General features: G+C 37.5%; 1 protein-coding gene across 5 annotated transcripts in view; it reads left to right on the top strand.

The window, feature by feature from the left end:
* Hectd2 (HECT domain E3 ubiquitin protein ligase 2) overlaps positions 1–18,213 on the top strand; it is a 67,353-nt gene that overhangs the window by 23,056 nt on the left and 26,084 nt on the right. For all 5 annotated transcript variants that reach the window (XM_045134178.1, XM_004653210.3, XM_045134169.1 and 2 more), the window contains exons 3-8: positions 10,407–10,545; positions 11,809–11,911; positions 12,351–12,440; positions 15,499–15,563; positions 16,231–16,276; positions 18,045–18,154. In XM_045134178.1, coding sequence (XP_044990113.1) covers positions 10,407–10,545; positions 11,809–11,911; positions 12,351–12,440; positions 15,499–15,563; positions 16,231–16,276; positions 18,045–18,154 — 553 coding nt within the window. The remainder of the gene's footprint in view (positions 1–10,406; positions 10,546–11,808; positions 11,912–12,350; positions 12,441–15,498; positions 15,564–16,230; positions 16,277–18,044; positions 18,155–18,213) is intronic.

The raw sequence follows: 18,213 nt of genomic DNA, 5'->3' as shown, positions 1-18,213 counted from the left end.
TTTTTAGAAACTTCAGTGAACCTACTTCAAGTACATTGCTCCACCCAACTCCTCGGCAGTAATTACTATTGTATTTTCCATAGTTACCTCCGTGTGAGTGAATCCTGTGAAACAAAGGTCAGCTACTGGAACATCTGGCAGCTATAATTTTATCATGTATTTGATTTCCAGCAGACATATGGCCTCTCCAACTGCCTTGAGTACTATACATAAGAGCTATGTGTGACCTGAGGATCCTCAGCTAACTCAGAGAGTGGAGCAAGAAGAGGAGAGAAGGGACTTCATCAGCTCCCTGGCAGAGCAAGGCAGAAGTCAGAGTCACATTCCAGCTAGGTTCACTGTTTAGTCTGTCTTTAGTTAAAAAAGAAGAAACCAAGGCAGTTCAGATCTGGATGGAGGTAGCATCAAAAATAGCTAATTCTCAACATAAAGTACTCTGCTCTATGAAGAATGAGGCTCTCATTTTGGTCCTTTTTGTAAGATAACTGTCTTATTATCTCTGTCTCTGTCTCTAAGTTTGTCTTTTAGGGAGTTGAAATTGCAGGTATGTGCTTGACTTGGTTCTTTTGTAATCCCTTGTACTATATACTTGATAGGCTCTTTCCATCTAATAGCTCATATCTGTACATTCCAAAACATTTTGAATTATTTTATTGATATTTTCCTCCTGCTGCTTTTTTATTTTTAAAAAATAAATTAGGGCTGGAGAGATGGCTTAGCGGTTAAGTGCTTGCCTGTGAAACCTAAGGACCGGTTCGAGGCTCGATTCCCCAGGACCCACATTAGCCAGATGCACAAGGGGGCGCACGCATCTGGAGTTCATTTGCAGTGGCTAAGCAGCCCTGGTGCACCCACTCTCCTCTCTCTCTCTCTACCTCTTTCTCACTCTTTCACTCTCAAATAAATAAATAAACAAAAAAATTTAAAAAAAATTAAAATAAATTATTTATTTATTTATTTTGCAAGCAGAGAAATGGGAAGAATGAGAATGGGCATGCCATTAGTGCCACTGCAAATGAACTCCAAACACATGTGCCATATTGTGCATCTAGCTTTTTGTGAGTACTAGGAAATTGAACCCAGACCATCAGTCTTTCCGAACAAGTACCTTTAACCTATGAGCCATCTCCCCAGCCCAAATATTTTTGTTTATTTATTTTCAAGCACAGAGAGTGAGTAGAGTATTGGGATACCAGGGCCTCTTGCCCCTGAAGAGGAACTCCAAACAGATGTGCTGGGGACTCGAACCCAGGCATCAGGTTTTGCACGCAAGTGCTTTTAACCACCTGGCCATCTCTCCAGTACCCTTCTGCTTTTTCTTTCCCTTCCCACGAGAGCTCCTGTAATTCAAAGAAGCAGGCCTTCTGGACTTCATTTTTTTTTTTTTTAACAGAGAACATAAAAAAGGTTTATTAATCAATGTGCATTATTTTAAATATATTGGGAAAACAAATATATGCAGATTCCAAATGTGTTTTGTGACATTTTTTGATGCACCGAGTTGCCAAATATTACTGGGAAATATAAATCTGTTAATACATAATTACAGAAATAAAATCAAAATACCTTTTAAATAATGTATATTAAAATCCTCATTGCTATCCAGGCATAGTGGCTCATCCCTTTATTTTTTATTTTTTTAAATTTAATTTATTAGTTTTCATTTCAGTGAATACAGGCAGTTTGGTACCATTATTTAGGCTCATCTGTGATCTACCCCCTCCCATTAGACCCTCCTTGTTAATGAAAATGGGTCGTGCATTGTGGAGTTAGCCCCCAGTTATTAGTATGATAAATGTCTCTGCAAATCATGACCCAACATGTAACTCTGACATTCTTTCCGCCCCCTCTTCCGCAAGATTTCCCTGAGCCATGTTGGGTTCATTTTTGGTCTGCTTCAGTGCTGAGGTGTTGGGGGCCTCTGAGGCTTTGGCTCTCTGATTTGGTAGGAGTTGATTTTTCTCTGCGTTGATCTCCTTCCCCTTTGTGCTGGTATCCGATTCACAGGAAAACATCACCCTTGCTAATTTCGCCAGTTGTCCTTAGTTTCAGTTGGGCCCCTTTTGAGGTATGTTGGGGCAGCTCTCTTCTTAGGATCTGCATCTATCCTTTTTTCCCCTTGTTGTTTGTAGTGCAGCTAGGCGGTCGCCATCTTGACTGGAAGTCCCTGGACTTCATTTTTTTGTCACAACTTTTTTCTCTTTCTTTTTTGTTCCATATTTTGGGAAATTTTCCCAAGACTTTCTTCTCTTTCCTCCCTCTAAATCACTGGGGATTGAACCCAGGGTCTTGTACTAGGCAAGTAAGGCAGAGACTAGTGAAGTATAATTGCCTTCAAACTTGTCCTTCTCCTTCATTCTGGCAAGAAGTTAGGATTACAGACATACAGCACCATGCTTGGAAATACAAATGCTTTTTTAAAAAATGTATTTTAATTCTTTAGTTAGTTAATTGAGAGAGAGAGAGAATGGGGCACCAGGGCCTCCAGCCACTGCAAATGAACTCCAGATATATGTGCCACCGTGTACTTCTGGCTTGCATAGGTCCTGGGGAATCAAATGTGGGTCCTTTGGCTTTGTAGGCAAGTGCCTTAACTGCTAAACCATTTCTCCAGGCCTCAAATGCTTTTTGTTGAATATTGTACTTCTGACATTATATCTTTAATTATCAGTAATTCTTTCCCACACCCTGAATATCTCCTTTATGACACAATTATTCCACACCTGTTCTTTTATCCCTCAGAAGAAAATTATGATAGGTTTTTAAAATAGCCCGCACTTTTTTTTTTTTTTTTTTTTTTTAGATTTTCGAGGTAGGATCTTGCTCTAGTGCAGGCTGACCTGGAACTCAAGGTAGTCTCGAACTCATGGTAATCCACCTACCTCTGCCTCCCAAATGCTAGGCTTAAAGGCTTGCGCCACCATGCCTGGCCTTTCATGGTTGTTTTTTTTTTTATAAGAGAGTGGGAGAAAGAGAGAGACAGAGACAGAGAACAAATTAGTATGCCAGGGTCTTAACCACTGCAAACAAACTCTAGATGTGTGTACCACCGTGTACATATGTGCAACTTGTGTGTATGTATTAGTTTGCGCATCTGGCTTATGTGGGCTCTAGGGAGTTGAACCTGGGTCCTTAGTCTTCATAGGCAAGTGCCTTAACTGCTAAGCCATCTCTCCAACCCCCTTTCATGGTTTGTGATTCATCCAATTTTTGTCTGTTTGTTTTGGTTTCTGTCTTCCATTGGAGGTCTCAGCTAGAAATTTTATAAAATTTAGTTTTTGTTCATCTTTAATAGTAGGAAACCAAACAGATGGTTGTCATTTGAAGAGTAGATAAAGATGGTTGACCTAAAGCTTTATTGTAAGGTGATATAAGTGATCTGCTAGTTACAGAATCTAAGTAGTTTTATTATTTTTTCTGAGGCTTGTCACATACCTAAGAAACTTGTCTCCTGTTCTTGGGAGAATTAAGAGTAAGGGTTCTGTTGTTGGGAGGACAGGGAGGAAATTCTCTGTGGGTTGACTGATCATTTTTAATATTCAGTACTTATTTACTCTATTTATTTATATAGTTTCTATATTCTCATTTGTGTCTGGCATTTCACCAGCCCAAAGTATTTCTGTTTAGACTTAAATTTCTAAATTCCTGCTAGAGTAGGAGTGAAGAAGAGTGGCTGTGTGATAGGGAAAATCTAACTTTTCCTTTAGTTTTCACTTTAGTTCTTTTTATGTTAAATTCCCTCCTTACCACCTGCAGGTCCAGATTCTGTCTAATTTAAGAATTCTGGAAAAATAGGGACTTCTGGTTAAGATGGTGGCGTAGGTACCACACCAAAGCAGCCTAGGGGGGGAAAAAGACCAAAAAATCTCAGCAAAATACACACTTTTACTAAAAAGTGAGGTGTATAGGAAATCGAAGTGGCAGTGGAGAAGTAGGAGAGATCCAGAGCATCCAGAGCCCGCACAGGCCAGCAAAAGTGGCTCCAGCAGCTCCACCAACCGCGGTGGTGGCAGCGCAACAGAAAGCGGCCAGACTTGGCTCCAGCCACAGGAAAACCCAGGTGCGGGGATTTTCCACTCACCCTAGAGCTCTCCGCAACTCAGGAAACGTGAAGGGAGAGCGGCAGTGAGCAATGGAGGAGCAGACCACGAGGTAGAAGCACACGTGGAACAGCGAGAGAACCAGAGCAGCTGCGGCTCCCTCCCCTCCCCCACTGCCTGAGCCCAGCTCCGGCGAACAGAGAAGCGGTCCTGAGAACCGGCCACGCCAACAGCGGGACCCAAGCAGGAGCAGAGTTCGGCAGCAATATCAGTGGCTCCGGCACCGGTAACAGCGGCCGCAGCAGTAACAGCTCCAGTCGCGGCAGCAGAGGCAGACCTAGCAGCAGCAGACCCAGGAGCAGCAGCGGCAGATCCCGCAGCAGCAGCTTCAGTGGCAGCAGCAGCAGTGGACACAGCAGCAGCAGCTTCAGCAGCAGTGGTGGCTCCAGCAGTGGCAGCTACAGCAGCAGCAGAGGCAGCAGCAGCGGCTACAGACCCAGCAGCGGCAGCTTTAGCAGCAGCAGTTCCAGCAGCAGGGGTGCTGATCTGCAGGGCCACACTTGCCAGGCTCAGTTTGCCCCGCAGAAAAAAGCCAGTGCCCAGATCCAGAAATCAGAACAGCAGCCCGATGACCCAGGCAGCAACTTGACTGAGACCAAAATCATCCAAGGTAACTGGGGTTGCACCAGGAAAGGGTCTCACTTGGTCGCAAGCTGACTTGGATCCCTCAACAGACCAGAAATCTTAACCTCTTTGTTGATAGAGGATCTGGTCATTATAATAACTACTCTTGGATACATTCTTGGGTCTGTTTTTGATTGAATGTGTACAGTGTTTAGTTAAATTTTAGAATCTACCTGTATTTTATTCCACTCAGCCTGCTTGAATACTCCCATAGCAGGGAAACTCATCCCCTAGGAACACCTTTGTAGATACTCTGAGAGTCCTAAGAGCCACACCTAATACCTTAAGCTCCTACCCTGAAAATATATAACATCAAATCAACTGATACAGCTAAGAATACCCAGCTAGCTAGAAAATCCAAGCATTAACTTAATCCAAGATGCAAAAATATATACATTATAACACAAGAAACACTAAAAAGCAATATGATATAAACCCACCTAAAAGTATTAATGCATCAGATATGTCCTCCAGTGAGAACGAGTTAGAGGAAATACCTGAGAAAGAGTTCAAGAGAATGATTATAAATATGTTCAAAGAGGTCAAAGAACAAATCAAAAGAATCAAAGAAGAAATCAAAGAGGAAATCAAAGGAATCAAAGCAGATGCAGGATACCAATTTAATGAAATAAAGAAGGCAATACAAGACATAAATAAGGAAATAGAAATAATAAAGAAAAATCAGTCAGAATTACTAGCAATGAAGAACACAGTTAATGAAATAAAAAACTCTGTAGAAAATCTCAACAGTAGGATGGATGAGGGAGAGGACAGAATATCTAAGCTAGAAGACCAGGTGGCAGATCTAATACAGTCCAACAAAGAGAAAGACAAATAGAAAAGTATGAATGGGAATTTCAAGATAATCCGGACACTATGAAGAGATCAAACTTAAGAATTCAGGGCATAGTAGAAGGAGAAGAACTCCACTCCAAAGGCATAGTAGGCGTCTTCAACAAAATCATAGAAGAAAATTTCCTCCAAATTGGGAAAGAGGTGCCAATGCAGATACAGGAAGCCTTTAGAACCCGAGCCAGACAAAACCCAGAAAGAACCTCTCCTCGCCATATTATAATCAAACTTCCAAACACACACACCAAAGAAAAAATATTGAAAGCATTTATAGAGAAAATTCAAGTTACCTACAAAAGCAAGCCCATCAGGATTACAGCAGATTATTCAACACAAACTTTAAAAGCCAGAAGGGCTTGGAGTGATATATTCCAAGTTCTGAAAGATAACAACTGTCAACCAAGGTTACTTTATCCTGCAAAGTTATCCATTCAAATAGACAGAGAAATAAGGACATTCCATGACAAAAGCAGGTTAAAGGAGTATTTGAAGACAAAACCAGCTCTACAGAAAATACTTGATAGAATCCTCCATGTTGAAGAAAAGGAAAAGCACACATATAAGGAACCTAGAAAAAACAAGCAATACTCAAAGAATTCTGCACTGTAATCAGGCTCCTTTTCAATCTTACCTTTTTGAGGCTTGAAATTCAGCAGTCTCAGGTTCTTTAAGTCAGTGTACACAGATATATGCTTTCTACCCTTTTTGACCTTTGAAGTTATAGCCTTCTTGGTCTTTTCTATCTTATAGTTTGGTGTCTTGAAAATAATAAAATATTTTATATAGTTCTAATGAAATTTGGGGAGGAATTAAGATGTTCCTACTTAACTGGCCATTTGAACCTGAAAAACCTCCATTTGCACCTGTTTCTCAGATCTGAAATTTAAAATTCTGAGATGGGGGCTGGAGAGATGGCGTAGCGGTTAAGAGCTTGCCTGTGAAGCCTAAGGACCCTGGTTCGAGGCTTGATTCCCCAGGACCCTTGTCAGCCAGATGCACAAGGGGGGTGCACGCATCTGGAGTTCGTTTGCAGTGGCTGGAAGCCCTGGCACGCCCATTCTCTGTCGCTCTCTGCCTGCCTGCCTCCCTCTCCCTCTTCCTCTTCCCCCCCTTTCTCTCCCTCCCTCCCCCCCCCCTCTCTGTCACTCTCAAATAAATAAATAAAAAATAAAATTCTAAGCCGGGCATGGTGGCGCACGCCTTTAATCCCAGCACGCGGGAAGCAGAGGTAGGAGAATCGCCATGATTTCGAGGCCACCCTGAGGCTCCATAGTGAATTCCAGGTCAGCCTGGGCTAGATAGAGTGAGACCCTACCTCAAAAAACCAAAAATAAATAAATAAATAAATTCTGTGATGGTGTGAATTATACAAGATCACATGTTCCTTTATCTCTTGCGGGTTATGATAACCACCCCAAAATTTAGTGGCTTAAAATAATACCAGCATTTATTTAATTCACAAATATGTAATTTGGAAGAGGATCTTATTCTCCAAGCATCATCTGAGGAGGCTGCAGAAATTAAAGAGCTAGAATCTTTTGAGGACTTGTTTACTCCTGTGCCTGATCCCCGATCCTGGCTGTAGTTGTGGACATTTGATGGGACTGAGACTTGCATCCCTACATGTGCCTATTTATGTTCTTCTTAGAAGGCCTTTCAGCTGAAAGAGAGAGCCAAACAAAACCTGTCATTAATAATGGAGTCATGGGCTGGAGAGTTGGCTTAGTGGTTAAGCACTTGCCTGTGAAACCTAAGGACCCCGGTTCGAGGCTCGGTTCCCCAGGTCCCACGTTAGCCAGATGCACAAGGAGGTGCATGCATCTGGAGTTCGTTTGCAGAGGCTGGAAGCCCTGGCGTGCCCATTCTCTCTCTCTCCCTCTATCTGTCTTTCTCTCTGTGTCTGTCGCTCTCAAATAAATAAATAATTTAAAAAAAAATAATGGAGTCATGTAGCATGACTTCTGCCACATTTTATTAGCAGGGAGCCATTAAAGCTTGCCCATATTCAAAGGGTAGAGAACTAGAATCTATTTTTTAATAATTGTGTTTGTGTATGTGTGTCTGAGAGAGAGAGAGAACATACATGTGTGTGGAGTCCAAAGGACAACCTCTGTCATTCCTCAGGAACACAATCTATCTTCTTTCTTTCTGAGACAGTCTTTCATTGGCCTGGTTCTCACCTAATTAGGCTAGACTGTCTAACCAGTGAACCCCAGGTATCCTCTGTCTCCACCTTCTTGGTGCTGGGATTATACGCACATGCCACCATGCCTGGCTTTCTGAGGATCAAACTCATCTCCTTGTGCTTGCAAGGCAAGCATTTTTCTGAATGAGCTATCACCCATCCCTAACTGATAGGAGTATTTCAAAACTACATCTGTGAATGTAATATATAGATCCAGGATAAGAAACCAGGGCATTTGACTCTTTCAGAATTTTTCTTACTATTGTAGGACAGGATCCCATCCCAAAAATCAGACTTTTAGATCACACAAAGATTTGAAATTCCCATGCTGCTTCAGATTCTTTGTAATCAATATACTGACTACTATCATAGAGAACTTTTTAACTTTTGAATTGGTTTGTAAGTCATGTCCATCTTGTTCTTGTATGGTTATAGTTATCCTTTAGTTTTAGGGGAAGAAACACTTTTTAAAAATTCTAACATGTCCAAGCTGGGCATGGTGGTGCACGCTTTTATTCCCAGCACTCGGGAGGCAGAGGTAGGAGAATTGCCATGAATTCAAGGCCACCCTGAAATTACATAGTGCATTCCAGGTCAGCCTGAGCTAGAGTGAGACCCTACCTCGGAAAAAAAAAAAAAAAAAAAGAAAAGAAACTAACATGTCCATATAGTAAGCTGAGAAAAGCTGAGCCACTCTTAGTACACCTGTCCACTCAGTACCATTCACAAGTTGGCCTTCAACAGTCTTTAGAACCTTAGGAATGACTGGCCTAGGCCATTTTATTCACTCTATATAAGAACTGAAGCTATATAAGAAATGAGGTTTCAGTGACTTAAGTTTAGCAGACTAATTCAGCTAGCAAGAGGTGTTTTTCCATTAATTATGAAATTTAGGGTGCAGTATTTTGCAGGCATGTGTTACCAGCAGCAAGCCCTTTTATATCAATACTTCCTCTTTCAGTAATTCTGAGACTAGGAACAGAGGCCCAGGTTCCTCTTACTGAATACACAATCTACATATAGACTCATTTACCTCTGGTGCTGCTGTTGCCATTCATGCTGGCTATTAAGGAACAATCTTTGTATGGCCAGCTAAAATTGTCAGTCTTCATTTTGCTTAGTGCAGTTGTGGAAAGGTACATATACCATTTTCCTCAGAGTTAGCCAGTGAAAACACTGAACTGGCAAAATATGGCGGATAATCTCACACCCTTGTACATAGTTGTTATGATCTCAGGATTATCAATATACTACATGCCCTCATCATAGCCCTTATTTTTCTTACACTGGCTTCAAGTGTTTTGCTTAATGTTTCTAAGCAACCACCTAAAATTGGCAGCAGCATATTAAATGAAAGGGAAATGATTATAGCTTATCAATTTAGCACAGAGTGTTCCCTAGTATTGGCTGAATGAAATCTAAACAAAAGGTTTTCACTGATATATTTTTGCCTTTTTCACTGTACTATGACATCCTACATTGCAGACAAAAGTTGCTTATGCCAGAACAAAGATTTTCTTGTTCTATTTATATTAGTTTGAGGCTTAATTAATCTCCAACACCATAGTTATTGATTTTTACTTTTGAATTAGATATTAATAAACCATCTGTGAGAACAGGCAGAAAGCCTGTCTCTGGAAACAATGCCTTAATATTCAAGGACATGAGAACAGCTGTGGGCTGTTATTTTTCTTTCTTTAATAGCTGAATATCACATCCTGTAGTTTGGCTTTCATTCACTAATGTGAGCAAAGGATTCAGCATTTCTTTCAGACTCAAGTTTCATTACCATAGTATCTTAAGATTCTACATTATTCTTCAGTCCAATTACCTTCTGAAGTAAAAATAGATCCCATCTGGGACCCTGGTTCTACCTCACCCTGTAATCCTTGGTCTTGGCATTACTATTTCTCTTATGTAAGAACCTCCCTACTCTCAGGCTGCCAAAATTGAGTTCTCTTACTAACTCAAATTTAACTCTTCTACTTCAGTGTGGTATTAATAAAAGTGAGTGGGTATAGAATGTACATATATCTTTGGTTTGTGAATAAATTAATTTATGTTTGAATGAGTGTGTTTGTGTTTAATAGTGGGTGTTTATAGCCAGGTTGGGAAAGGTGTGTGGGAAGAGATAGAAAAGAGTGAGCTGGTAAAGAGTAGAAAACCTGTGGAGGAGTCACAAAAGATAATTGTGACAAAACTGGGGTTAAAGATAGGAAATGACTCCATTTACTTCTTTTCAGCTGAAATTTTCTTATTAATAAACATTTCCAAACATTGAAATGATTAATTTCACTTGCTAATTTCTTGAATCTCAAATTTGTGCTTATAGTACAAATTACTAAATATTGACTATTTCCTTTAACAAAAGGTATAAAATAAATATCAAATTGTATTAAAGAAATATAATAATCTGTTTTATGTTGTCAGTGTCGCACCTACCTTAAAATAATTGAATAGTGTTTCTCATTGCGTTTTAAAGACTAGCAACATCAGCATCATCTGAGAGCAAGTTAGAAATAAAGTGTTTGTGTCCAGCCCCAGATATACTTAATAAATTCTGTTCATGTTGAATTAGCTGGGCATTTTTAAGTTTGGAAACATTTTATGATTAATTATATTGAATGCCTCCTTTAACTTCACAGTGAGAGACCTACCACCAATTTGCCTTGATGTTAGACAAAAACAGCGTGTTTCTGTAGATGCATTGTCATCTGAAATGAAGGCCCCAGTCCTTCCAGAACCTATTCTTCCTAGCCAGCCCAAAACTATGAAAGACTTTCAGTAAGTTTCAACTCTTATATGTAGACCTATAGTAATCTGCATGCTAGTGTTTTATATAACTTAATACCTTTGTGTGAAAACTTATTGAATTTGAGGATTTTTATAAGGTTTTAGATAAAAGTGAGGTTAAAGGCTGTCTCAAGCTGAAGACTAAAACAAGCATATAGATAACAAATAAGGGTTTTATTTGTTATAGTAAAAGCAAATAAGCACTAAGAGAATGAAAGAAAATAGGTAAATCAAAGTGATGATAAAGTAATGAATTCTAAGCTGGGTGTGGTGGCACAGGCCTTTAATCCCAGTACTTGGGAAGCAGAGGTAGGAAGATCACTGTGAGTTTGAGGCCACCCTGAGACTACATAGTGAATTCCTGAATGAATTCAGCCTGAGCTAGAGTGAGACCCTACCTCGAAAAAACAAAAATAAAAAAAGTTAATGAATTCTACCATTAAGAAAAAGTTCATCCACTGTGTAATCATACTATAAAAGACATCACCACTCAAAAATAAAAATGCATAATTTAAAACACTAAATGGGGATGAGAAGTATATGCAGAATGCAAACACAAGCTCCAGAAGCTTGACTACGAAATAAAATGAAGAGTGATCATTAGAAAGGGGGCATGGTAAGAGTGAACTTTGTTAGCTGGTGTAGAGATGCAACCCTTAATTCTAGCACTTAGGAGTCTTAAGGCAGAAGGATCACCACAAGCTTGATGCTAGCCTGGACTAGATAATGAATTTGAGGCCAGCCTGAGATACATGCATATAACCTCATTTTCAATCATTTTAAAAATAAAAATAACTTTAAAAAAGGTTAATGGGGCTGGAGAGATGGCTTAGTTATTAAGGCGCTTGGCCTGTGAAGCCTAAGAACTCATGTTTGAATCTCCCGGTCCCACATAGCCAGACACACAGTGACCCAAGCACACAATGTCACAAATGCAACACAAGGTGATGCATACCTCTGGAGATCATTCACAGCAACTGAAGGCCCTAGTGTACCCATTCTCTCTCCCCTCTCCTTCCCTCCCCCTCAAAATAAAAAAAAAAAATAGGTTAATGAAAAGTTGAAGCTGGCTTAATACCTTAAATCCAATAAAGGATTATAAACTTATAAACATAAATCAACTAACTGAGATTTCTCTTGTTTTTAGTATTTCAGATTGTATATTTGTCATGAAATTGATCCATAAAAAGAAGTGCTATTTTTATCCGAACAATATTTATATTTATACATTGTTAATATATGTTTTCATTTTAGGGAAGATCTAGAAAAAGTTAAGTCATCAGGAGACTGGAAAACAGTTCATGATTTTTATTTAAAAACATTTGATTCTTTCCCAGAATTAAATGCTGCATTTAAGGTAATAATATATAAAACATACTTTTTATTCATTTTTAGTATTAAGTTTTCCAAAAAAGATATGACCTTAGTTCATTTTCTGCTGGATATTGACTTAAACCATTTTTAAAAAGGGAACAAATGTTTAAATTATATTATAGAAATGTTACTTGTGATAGCTTAAATATTATATTTATTTTGTTAATTTTATTTTGCTTAATTTATTTTGTTAATATTAAATATTTTGTTAATATTAATGTTTGACTCCCTTCAGTTTTAAAAAAGAAGCTTACTTTAAAATTCTTATACATTCATTTTTAAGCAATTTTTCCCTAATGCTTCCAGTTTTCATCATCAAACAACAGAATAGCTGAAATTTTTTAAAAATGCCGTGGTTCAAATATTACTAAATTGTTCTTAAAAAATGTTAAATACACTGAACTTTTTAATTGAATTTTCAGAAAGATGCCACTACTTTATTTAATACCATTGAAGACTCTGGGATTAATGCTAAATTTGTGAATGCAGTTTATGATGCCTTACTTAATACTGTAAGTATTGTTTATGGGCACATTCCAGTAGTATAATTTTGTATCTCATTGGTATTTCAAATGCAGCTACACAAACATTATAAAAATCACTTTGTAACATAATTACACTGGAAATTCTGATATAATTTTATATTAAATATAGTTGTAACTCTCAGAAAATAAGGTCATTCTTTTATTTTTCTAATTAACTGAGAAGGAGAAAATAGTTTCATATCCAGTTTTGTTTAGGAAGGCTTTCTAAGATCATGATTCACTTAAGGAAAAAAGGTTATTTATTGTGTAGGAATTGTACTGAATCTATATATCAGTGGTTCTCAAAGTTTAGTTTGGGTCAATTTTCATTATTAACCACTTTCCATAATATATTGATGCTCCCAATCTCGGGAGTACATTTGAAGAACCTATGTCAAATGTACTTGCACATTCTTATAATCTCAAGAGTTGGGAAGTTGAGGTAGAAAGATCTTGTTCAAGATAAGCCTGAACTACATAGAAAGATCAAAAACAGCCTAGACTTTGTAGCAAGACTTTGTTTCAAAAATAAAAGAACCAGAAAACTGTAGATCAGTTTGTAAAGAATAAACATACTTTCAATTAATTTGTTTGGTAGAACCCTGCAATTACCTGGTCTTTAGTTTCTCTCTATAATGTTTTATAGTTTTTCCTAGGTAAAGGAATTACTAATTTCTAATTATATTCATTTCTAAGTACTTGATTTTGTTTTTGGGTTTTTTGGGGGGGATGTTTGTTTTTGGTTTTTGTTGTTTTTTTCTTTTTTGATGTAGGGTCTTGCTCTAGCCCAGGCCAACCTGGAATTCACTATGTCGTCTCATGGTGGCCTTGAACTCACCATGATCTCTGCCTCCCAAGTGCTGGGATTAAAGGCATATGCTACCATGCCTGGCCAGTACTTGATTTCTTATGTTACTGTAATTTCATTGTCTGTGAATAATATACATTCATCTTTATGTGGTTACCTGGTTAAATCCACTCATTCTAATCAGAAAATTTACCTGCATTATCTGTGTACACAAACATATCATTTGTAGAAAATAAGAATTTTTAATCTCTTTCCAAGTTTTATATCTTGAATGTGTATTTGCTTCATTCCACTGGCTCAAACCTATGGCACACTTACAAATAACATAATTAATAGCAGACTTCTTTGTCTTATTCCCAATCTGAGTGCTTAACTGCTAAGTATATGAAAGGGTGCTACTTCATTTGTATGTCACTGTTAAGTGTATGTCAGAGCAATGGAGCTAACAGTGCACATCCATCAAATTTAATTTTAAAAGTGTCAAAAATCTTATCAAGTGTTACCAATATTGGGAAACTTCCATACCTTGACAAATAAATATAGGTTGGTACACACATTTGGAAAACTACTGAGTATCATCTACCAATATGAAACATGCAGACACTAAGTTCCAGTAAGTTCCACCCCCAAGTATATTTCTGTGACTTTTTGACTTAGAATTGTATAAATGGATAGACATGAGAGAAAAACATAAAATGGAGTACACATAGAAAATAACTTAAACTCAACTATATTTCAAATAAACCAAACTATGTTTTGAATAGTGTAGCCATAGTTTGCAAATTCAATAAGCACATTAGTTTAATTTTTCTCCTGCAGCCTTTTTACTCATGGGCAGACAGTGAATAAGTCACTGAGCAGGGCTGGTGTTTGTCTTCTATATAAGAAGAATCAGAGCTGGAGAAATGGCTTAGCAGTTAGGCGTTTGCCTGTGAAGCCAAGGGACTCAGGTTTGATTACCCAGGACCCATTTAAGCCAGATACACAAGGGGCACATGTGTCTGGAGCTCGTTTGCAATGGCTGGAGGCCCTGGTGGGCCCATTTTCTCTCTCTCTCTCTCTCTCCCCCCCCCTCCCTTTTTCCCTCCCTCCCTTCTTCTGTTTCACTTCTCTCTATCTTTCTCTGCTTGCAAAGAAAGAAATAATTCAGATTAAAAAAATATTTTAGGCAGAATCATTGCTAGTAGAGAAAATATTATCTATATATAATCATGACTATGCCTAATGACTATTGCAAGACATGTCTTTAAGTCATAGCTGTGTTTTTAAAATATTTTATTTATTATTTATTTGCAAACAGAAAGAGACGGGGGGTTGGAGGGAGAGAGAGGCACAGCAGGGCCTCTGACCACTGCAAACGAACTCCAAATGCATGTGCTACTTTGTGCATCTGGCTTTACCTGGGTGCTAGGGATTTGAACCCCAGCCATGATGCTTTGTGAGAAAGTACCTCTACCCACTTAACCTTCTCTCTAGCCCAGTTGTGGTTTTTAAGTAGATCCACAGTATATTCTTGTTTTCTTGACATGTGAGTTCTTTTGTTTGTTTGTGTTAGCCAAGGCTGATCCAGAATTCACTGTGCAATCTCAGTCTGGCCTCTAACTCACACAGACCACCTTCCTCAGCCTCCATGCTGGGATTAAAGGTGTGTGCCATCACATCCGGTGAAATTTATATTTTTTTATATAACAGCAAAATTTTTTTTTTTTGATTTGAGGCTTCTACTTAATGAAACTTTTTATGTGCTAAAATGTTTTGATCTTTGAGGTAGGGTCTCCTGGGCTGAGGAAGGAGGATTACAAGTTTAAAGACAGCCTGAGCTATATAGTAAAACCTTACCTAAAAAACTGTATTTTTAAATACATACTTATATTTCCAAACTATATGCAAACCATTTTAAATTGGTAAGCCTGATAATTACTGTTGCCCCTGTGTTCATGATTTTATCATGTCATTTAAGGAAATTGAAGGCATTTTTCAGTTATATAAAACTGTCACTAATCATCTAAAAACCACCAAATATATGTTTTGTGGATTATATATTACCCATCCTAGATAGCATGCTCATTGTAATCTTATTCTATCTTTGCTCATTAGAGCTCTCAACAGAAAAATGTGATAGTCCTCAATCATCAAGTCTGATTATAATAATGAAAACAAATCTGTAAATAAAATTCACAGAAATCACAAAATATATAATCCTAATTATTGCACCTTATTATTTTCTTTTGCCTGCAGCCTCAAGATATTCAGAAGACAGTATTAAAGGGAATCATTAACAGCCTGTTAAGAGAATGGAAAGGGTAATTGTAACCCATGTTTAATCAGTATGGATGACTAAGTTACACATCTCCTATACCTTTAATATTTGTGTTTTACTCTCAGAAAATATTTTAGAGTTTTAATAATAACATGGATAAAAAAGGGATCATGAAGTACGTACAACAAATCTGCTTAATCTAATATTTGTTATTTCTCAGAATCAATAGATGAGCATTAAGAAACCAGTAAATCTTTTTAAAAGTGTATGTATGGGGCTGGAGAAATGCCTCAACTGTTAAAGGTTCTTGCAAAGCCTTAAGGCCTGGGTTCTACTCCCCCAGTATCCATGTAAAGCCAGATGCACAAAGTGGCACATGCTATTAGAGTTTGTTTGTAGTGGCAAGAAGCCCTGGCAGACCTGTACACACACACACAGTCTCTCTCTCTCTTTCTCTGTCATAGGTAAAAATATTTTTTAAAGTGTATATAGGGCTGGAATGATGGCTCAGTAGTTAAAGGAACTTGCTTGGAAAACTTGACATCTTGGGTTTGATTCCCCGTTACCCACATGAAGCCAGGTGCACAAAGTGATGTATGCATCTGGCGTTTGCTTGCAATGGCAAGAGGACAAACACACCTTGGTCATTTTATTATAGACTGTGACATTAAACACTCATGTATAATCCATTATTCTTCTTCCTCTTCTAGCCCACGAACAAAAGATGATCTTAGAGCATATTTTATACTTTTACAGGTAAGAGAGCAAGAATTTAGTGGAAGTTGTTAAATTCAATCTCAGTCTACGCCACGTGCAAGTGAAATAATATCAAATATAGTATTTAGCCACAATATTAATAATATTTAGAAGTATAGTTACTTGTATCCAGAGATGTAACACTACAACAAATAAAAGCTAAATTATATGATTATGTTGCCTATGTGTCACAGTTTTGGAGAACAGACAGAATGCAAGTACCTCTTCCTTTCCTATTTAAATTGCTTTTCCTGTAACTAGTTACAGTGGGCTCTAAGATGTTCTTGTACTATCCCATCTCTGGGTTTCTAACTTCTCTATTTTTCAAAATGCTTATGTTGGAATTCTACTAGACAAAATTTGTTGTTGTTTGTTATAAAGAAAAAATGATACTTTATCCTCTTGAGAGATACAAATTCATAGATGCAAAATAAAAGACTCAAAACAATTTTTATTTTTATTTCTATTTTGAAAAAGAAATGTGACTTACATTAGTTAACATAGATTTGTAACATCCTTTACAATTTCCAGAAGTTGTTTGTGTACATTAATTCAATTAAAGGTCAAAAACTCACATTAAGTAGGATACAGTGTTTAATTTTGTATTGTAATTACATTTGTATGTGCCCAAGAAAGGAAGTGTAGGAAAGCAAAGCAGAGAAGAAAAAAAAAAGAAGGAAAAATGGCAGACATAGCTAATAGGAGATATAAGAAAGGAAAAATGAAAGCAAAAGCAAAACTAGAGGAAAAAAAAGAAACATATAGAAGAGCTACAAAATTAGCATAATGCTCAAAGTTTTAGATAAGTATATTAGTCAGTAATGTTCTACTCACATCTCATCCTTCCCCAGAGCTATAACTAGATGAAGTTAACTAATTTTGAATTGTTCTGCCAGTAAATTGAAAAACAGGGTGTTCTCTCATTACAATTGCAGTTGATTTTTTAAGATATTTATTTATTTGAGAGACAGAGTATGGACACATCAGGGCCTCTTGCCTCTGCAAAGGACTCCAGGCACATGTGCCCCATTGTGCATCTGGCTTTATGTGGGTACTGGGGAATTGAACCCAGGCCACAAGACAATACAAGCAAGTACCTATAACCACTGAACCATCTCCCCAGCCCCCTACTGATTTTTCAATAATATTCACTTATAAAAGAAATTCTGAAATGTATATTGTGGTAGAGTTATAGATTTATGGAAAACAAGTTTCCTAAACCTAGTTTACAAGCACTCCTTCGGTGTCCCTTCACCATTTAAAAGTTGTTATAGTTCGAACTCTTATTGTTTCTGAAATATTCAGCTCACTCATTTCGTAGTGGCAAAAGTTCACAACTGGTTTTTATTTTATTTTCTTAACTTTTTGTAAATCAAGGAAAACCCACTGATTGCCAGCATTTATGAAAGTCTGAGCTAGGTTCCTTACATTCATTTTATTTTTTGATACTCATAGTAACTCTTATGGGTAGATTTTATTACTTCCATTTTCAGATGAAGAAATTGAGAATCAGTTTTTAAAACTTGCCTAAAGGCACACTGCTAGTATATAGTAGAATCAGCCTTCAATCCTAGATCTGTCTTAGCTTCAATCCTGTGCATTGTCCTGCAATAGAAACCAGCTTCAGTGAATTAAATGACAACTAGAGTTATTAAAGTATTTCATAATCTCAAAATTAGTTTCCCAAATTTACCACTTAACTCATTAAGCTTAGTGTTTTTCCTTGTTAATACAATTTTAACACAATTATCTTTAATATCTTTTGCAGAATCCTCAATTTAATAATACATCTACGTATGTCATCTATGCTCACTTGCTACGACAGATAGCTACCTTAGTGGAAGCTGACCATCATTTCCTAGTTCACTGGTTTAAAAAGTAAATCATTCTGTAATATAAGATATCTTTAGAGTCTCAGAGATTAAGTGTGGTATTAG

The sequence above is a fragment of the Jaculus jaculus genome, chromosome 1 (genome assembly GCF_020740685.1).
Source record: "Jaculus jaculus isolate mJacJac1 chromosome 1, mJacJac1.mat.Y.cur, whole genome shotgun sequence".
Lineage (NCBI taxonomy): Eukaryota > Metazoa > Chordata > Mammalia > Rodentia > Dipodidae > Jaculus > Jaculus jaculus.
This window is presented reverse-complemented; position numbering and strand designations above follow the sequence as displayed.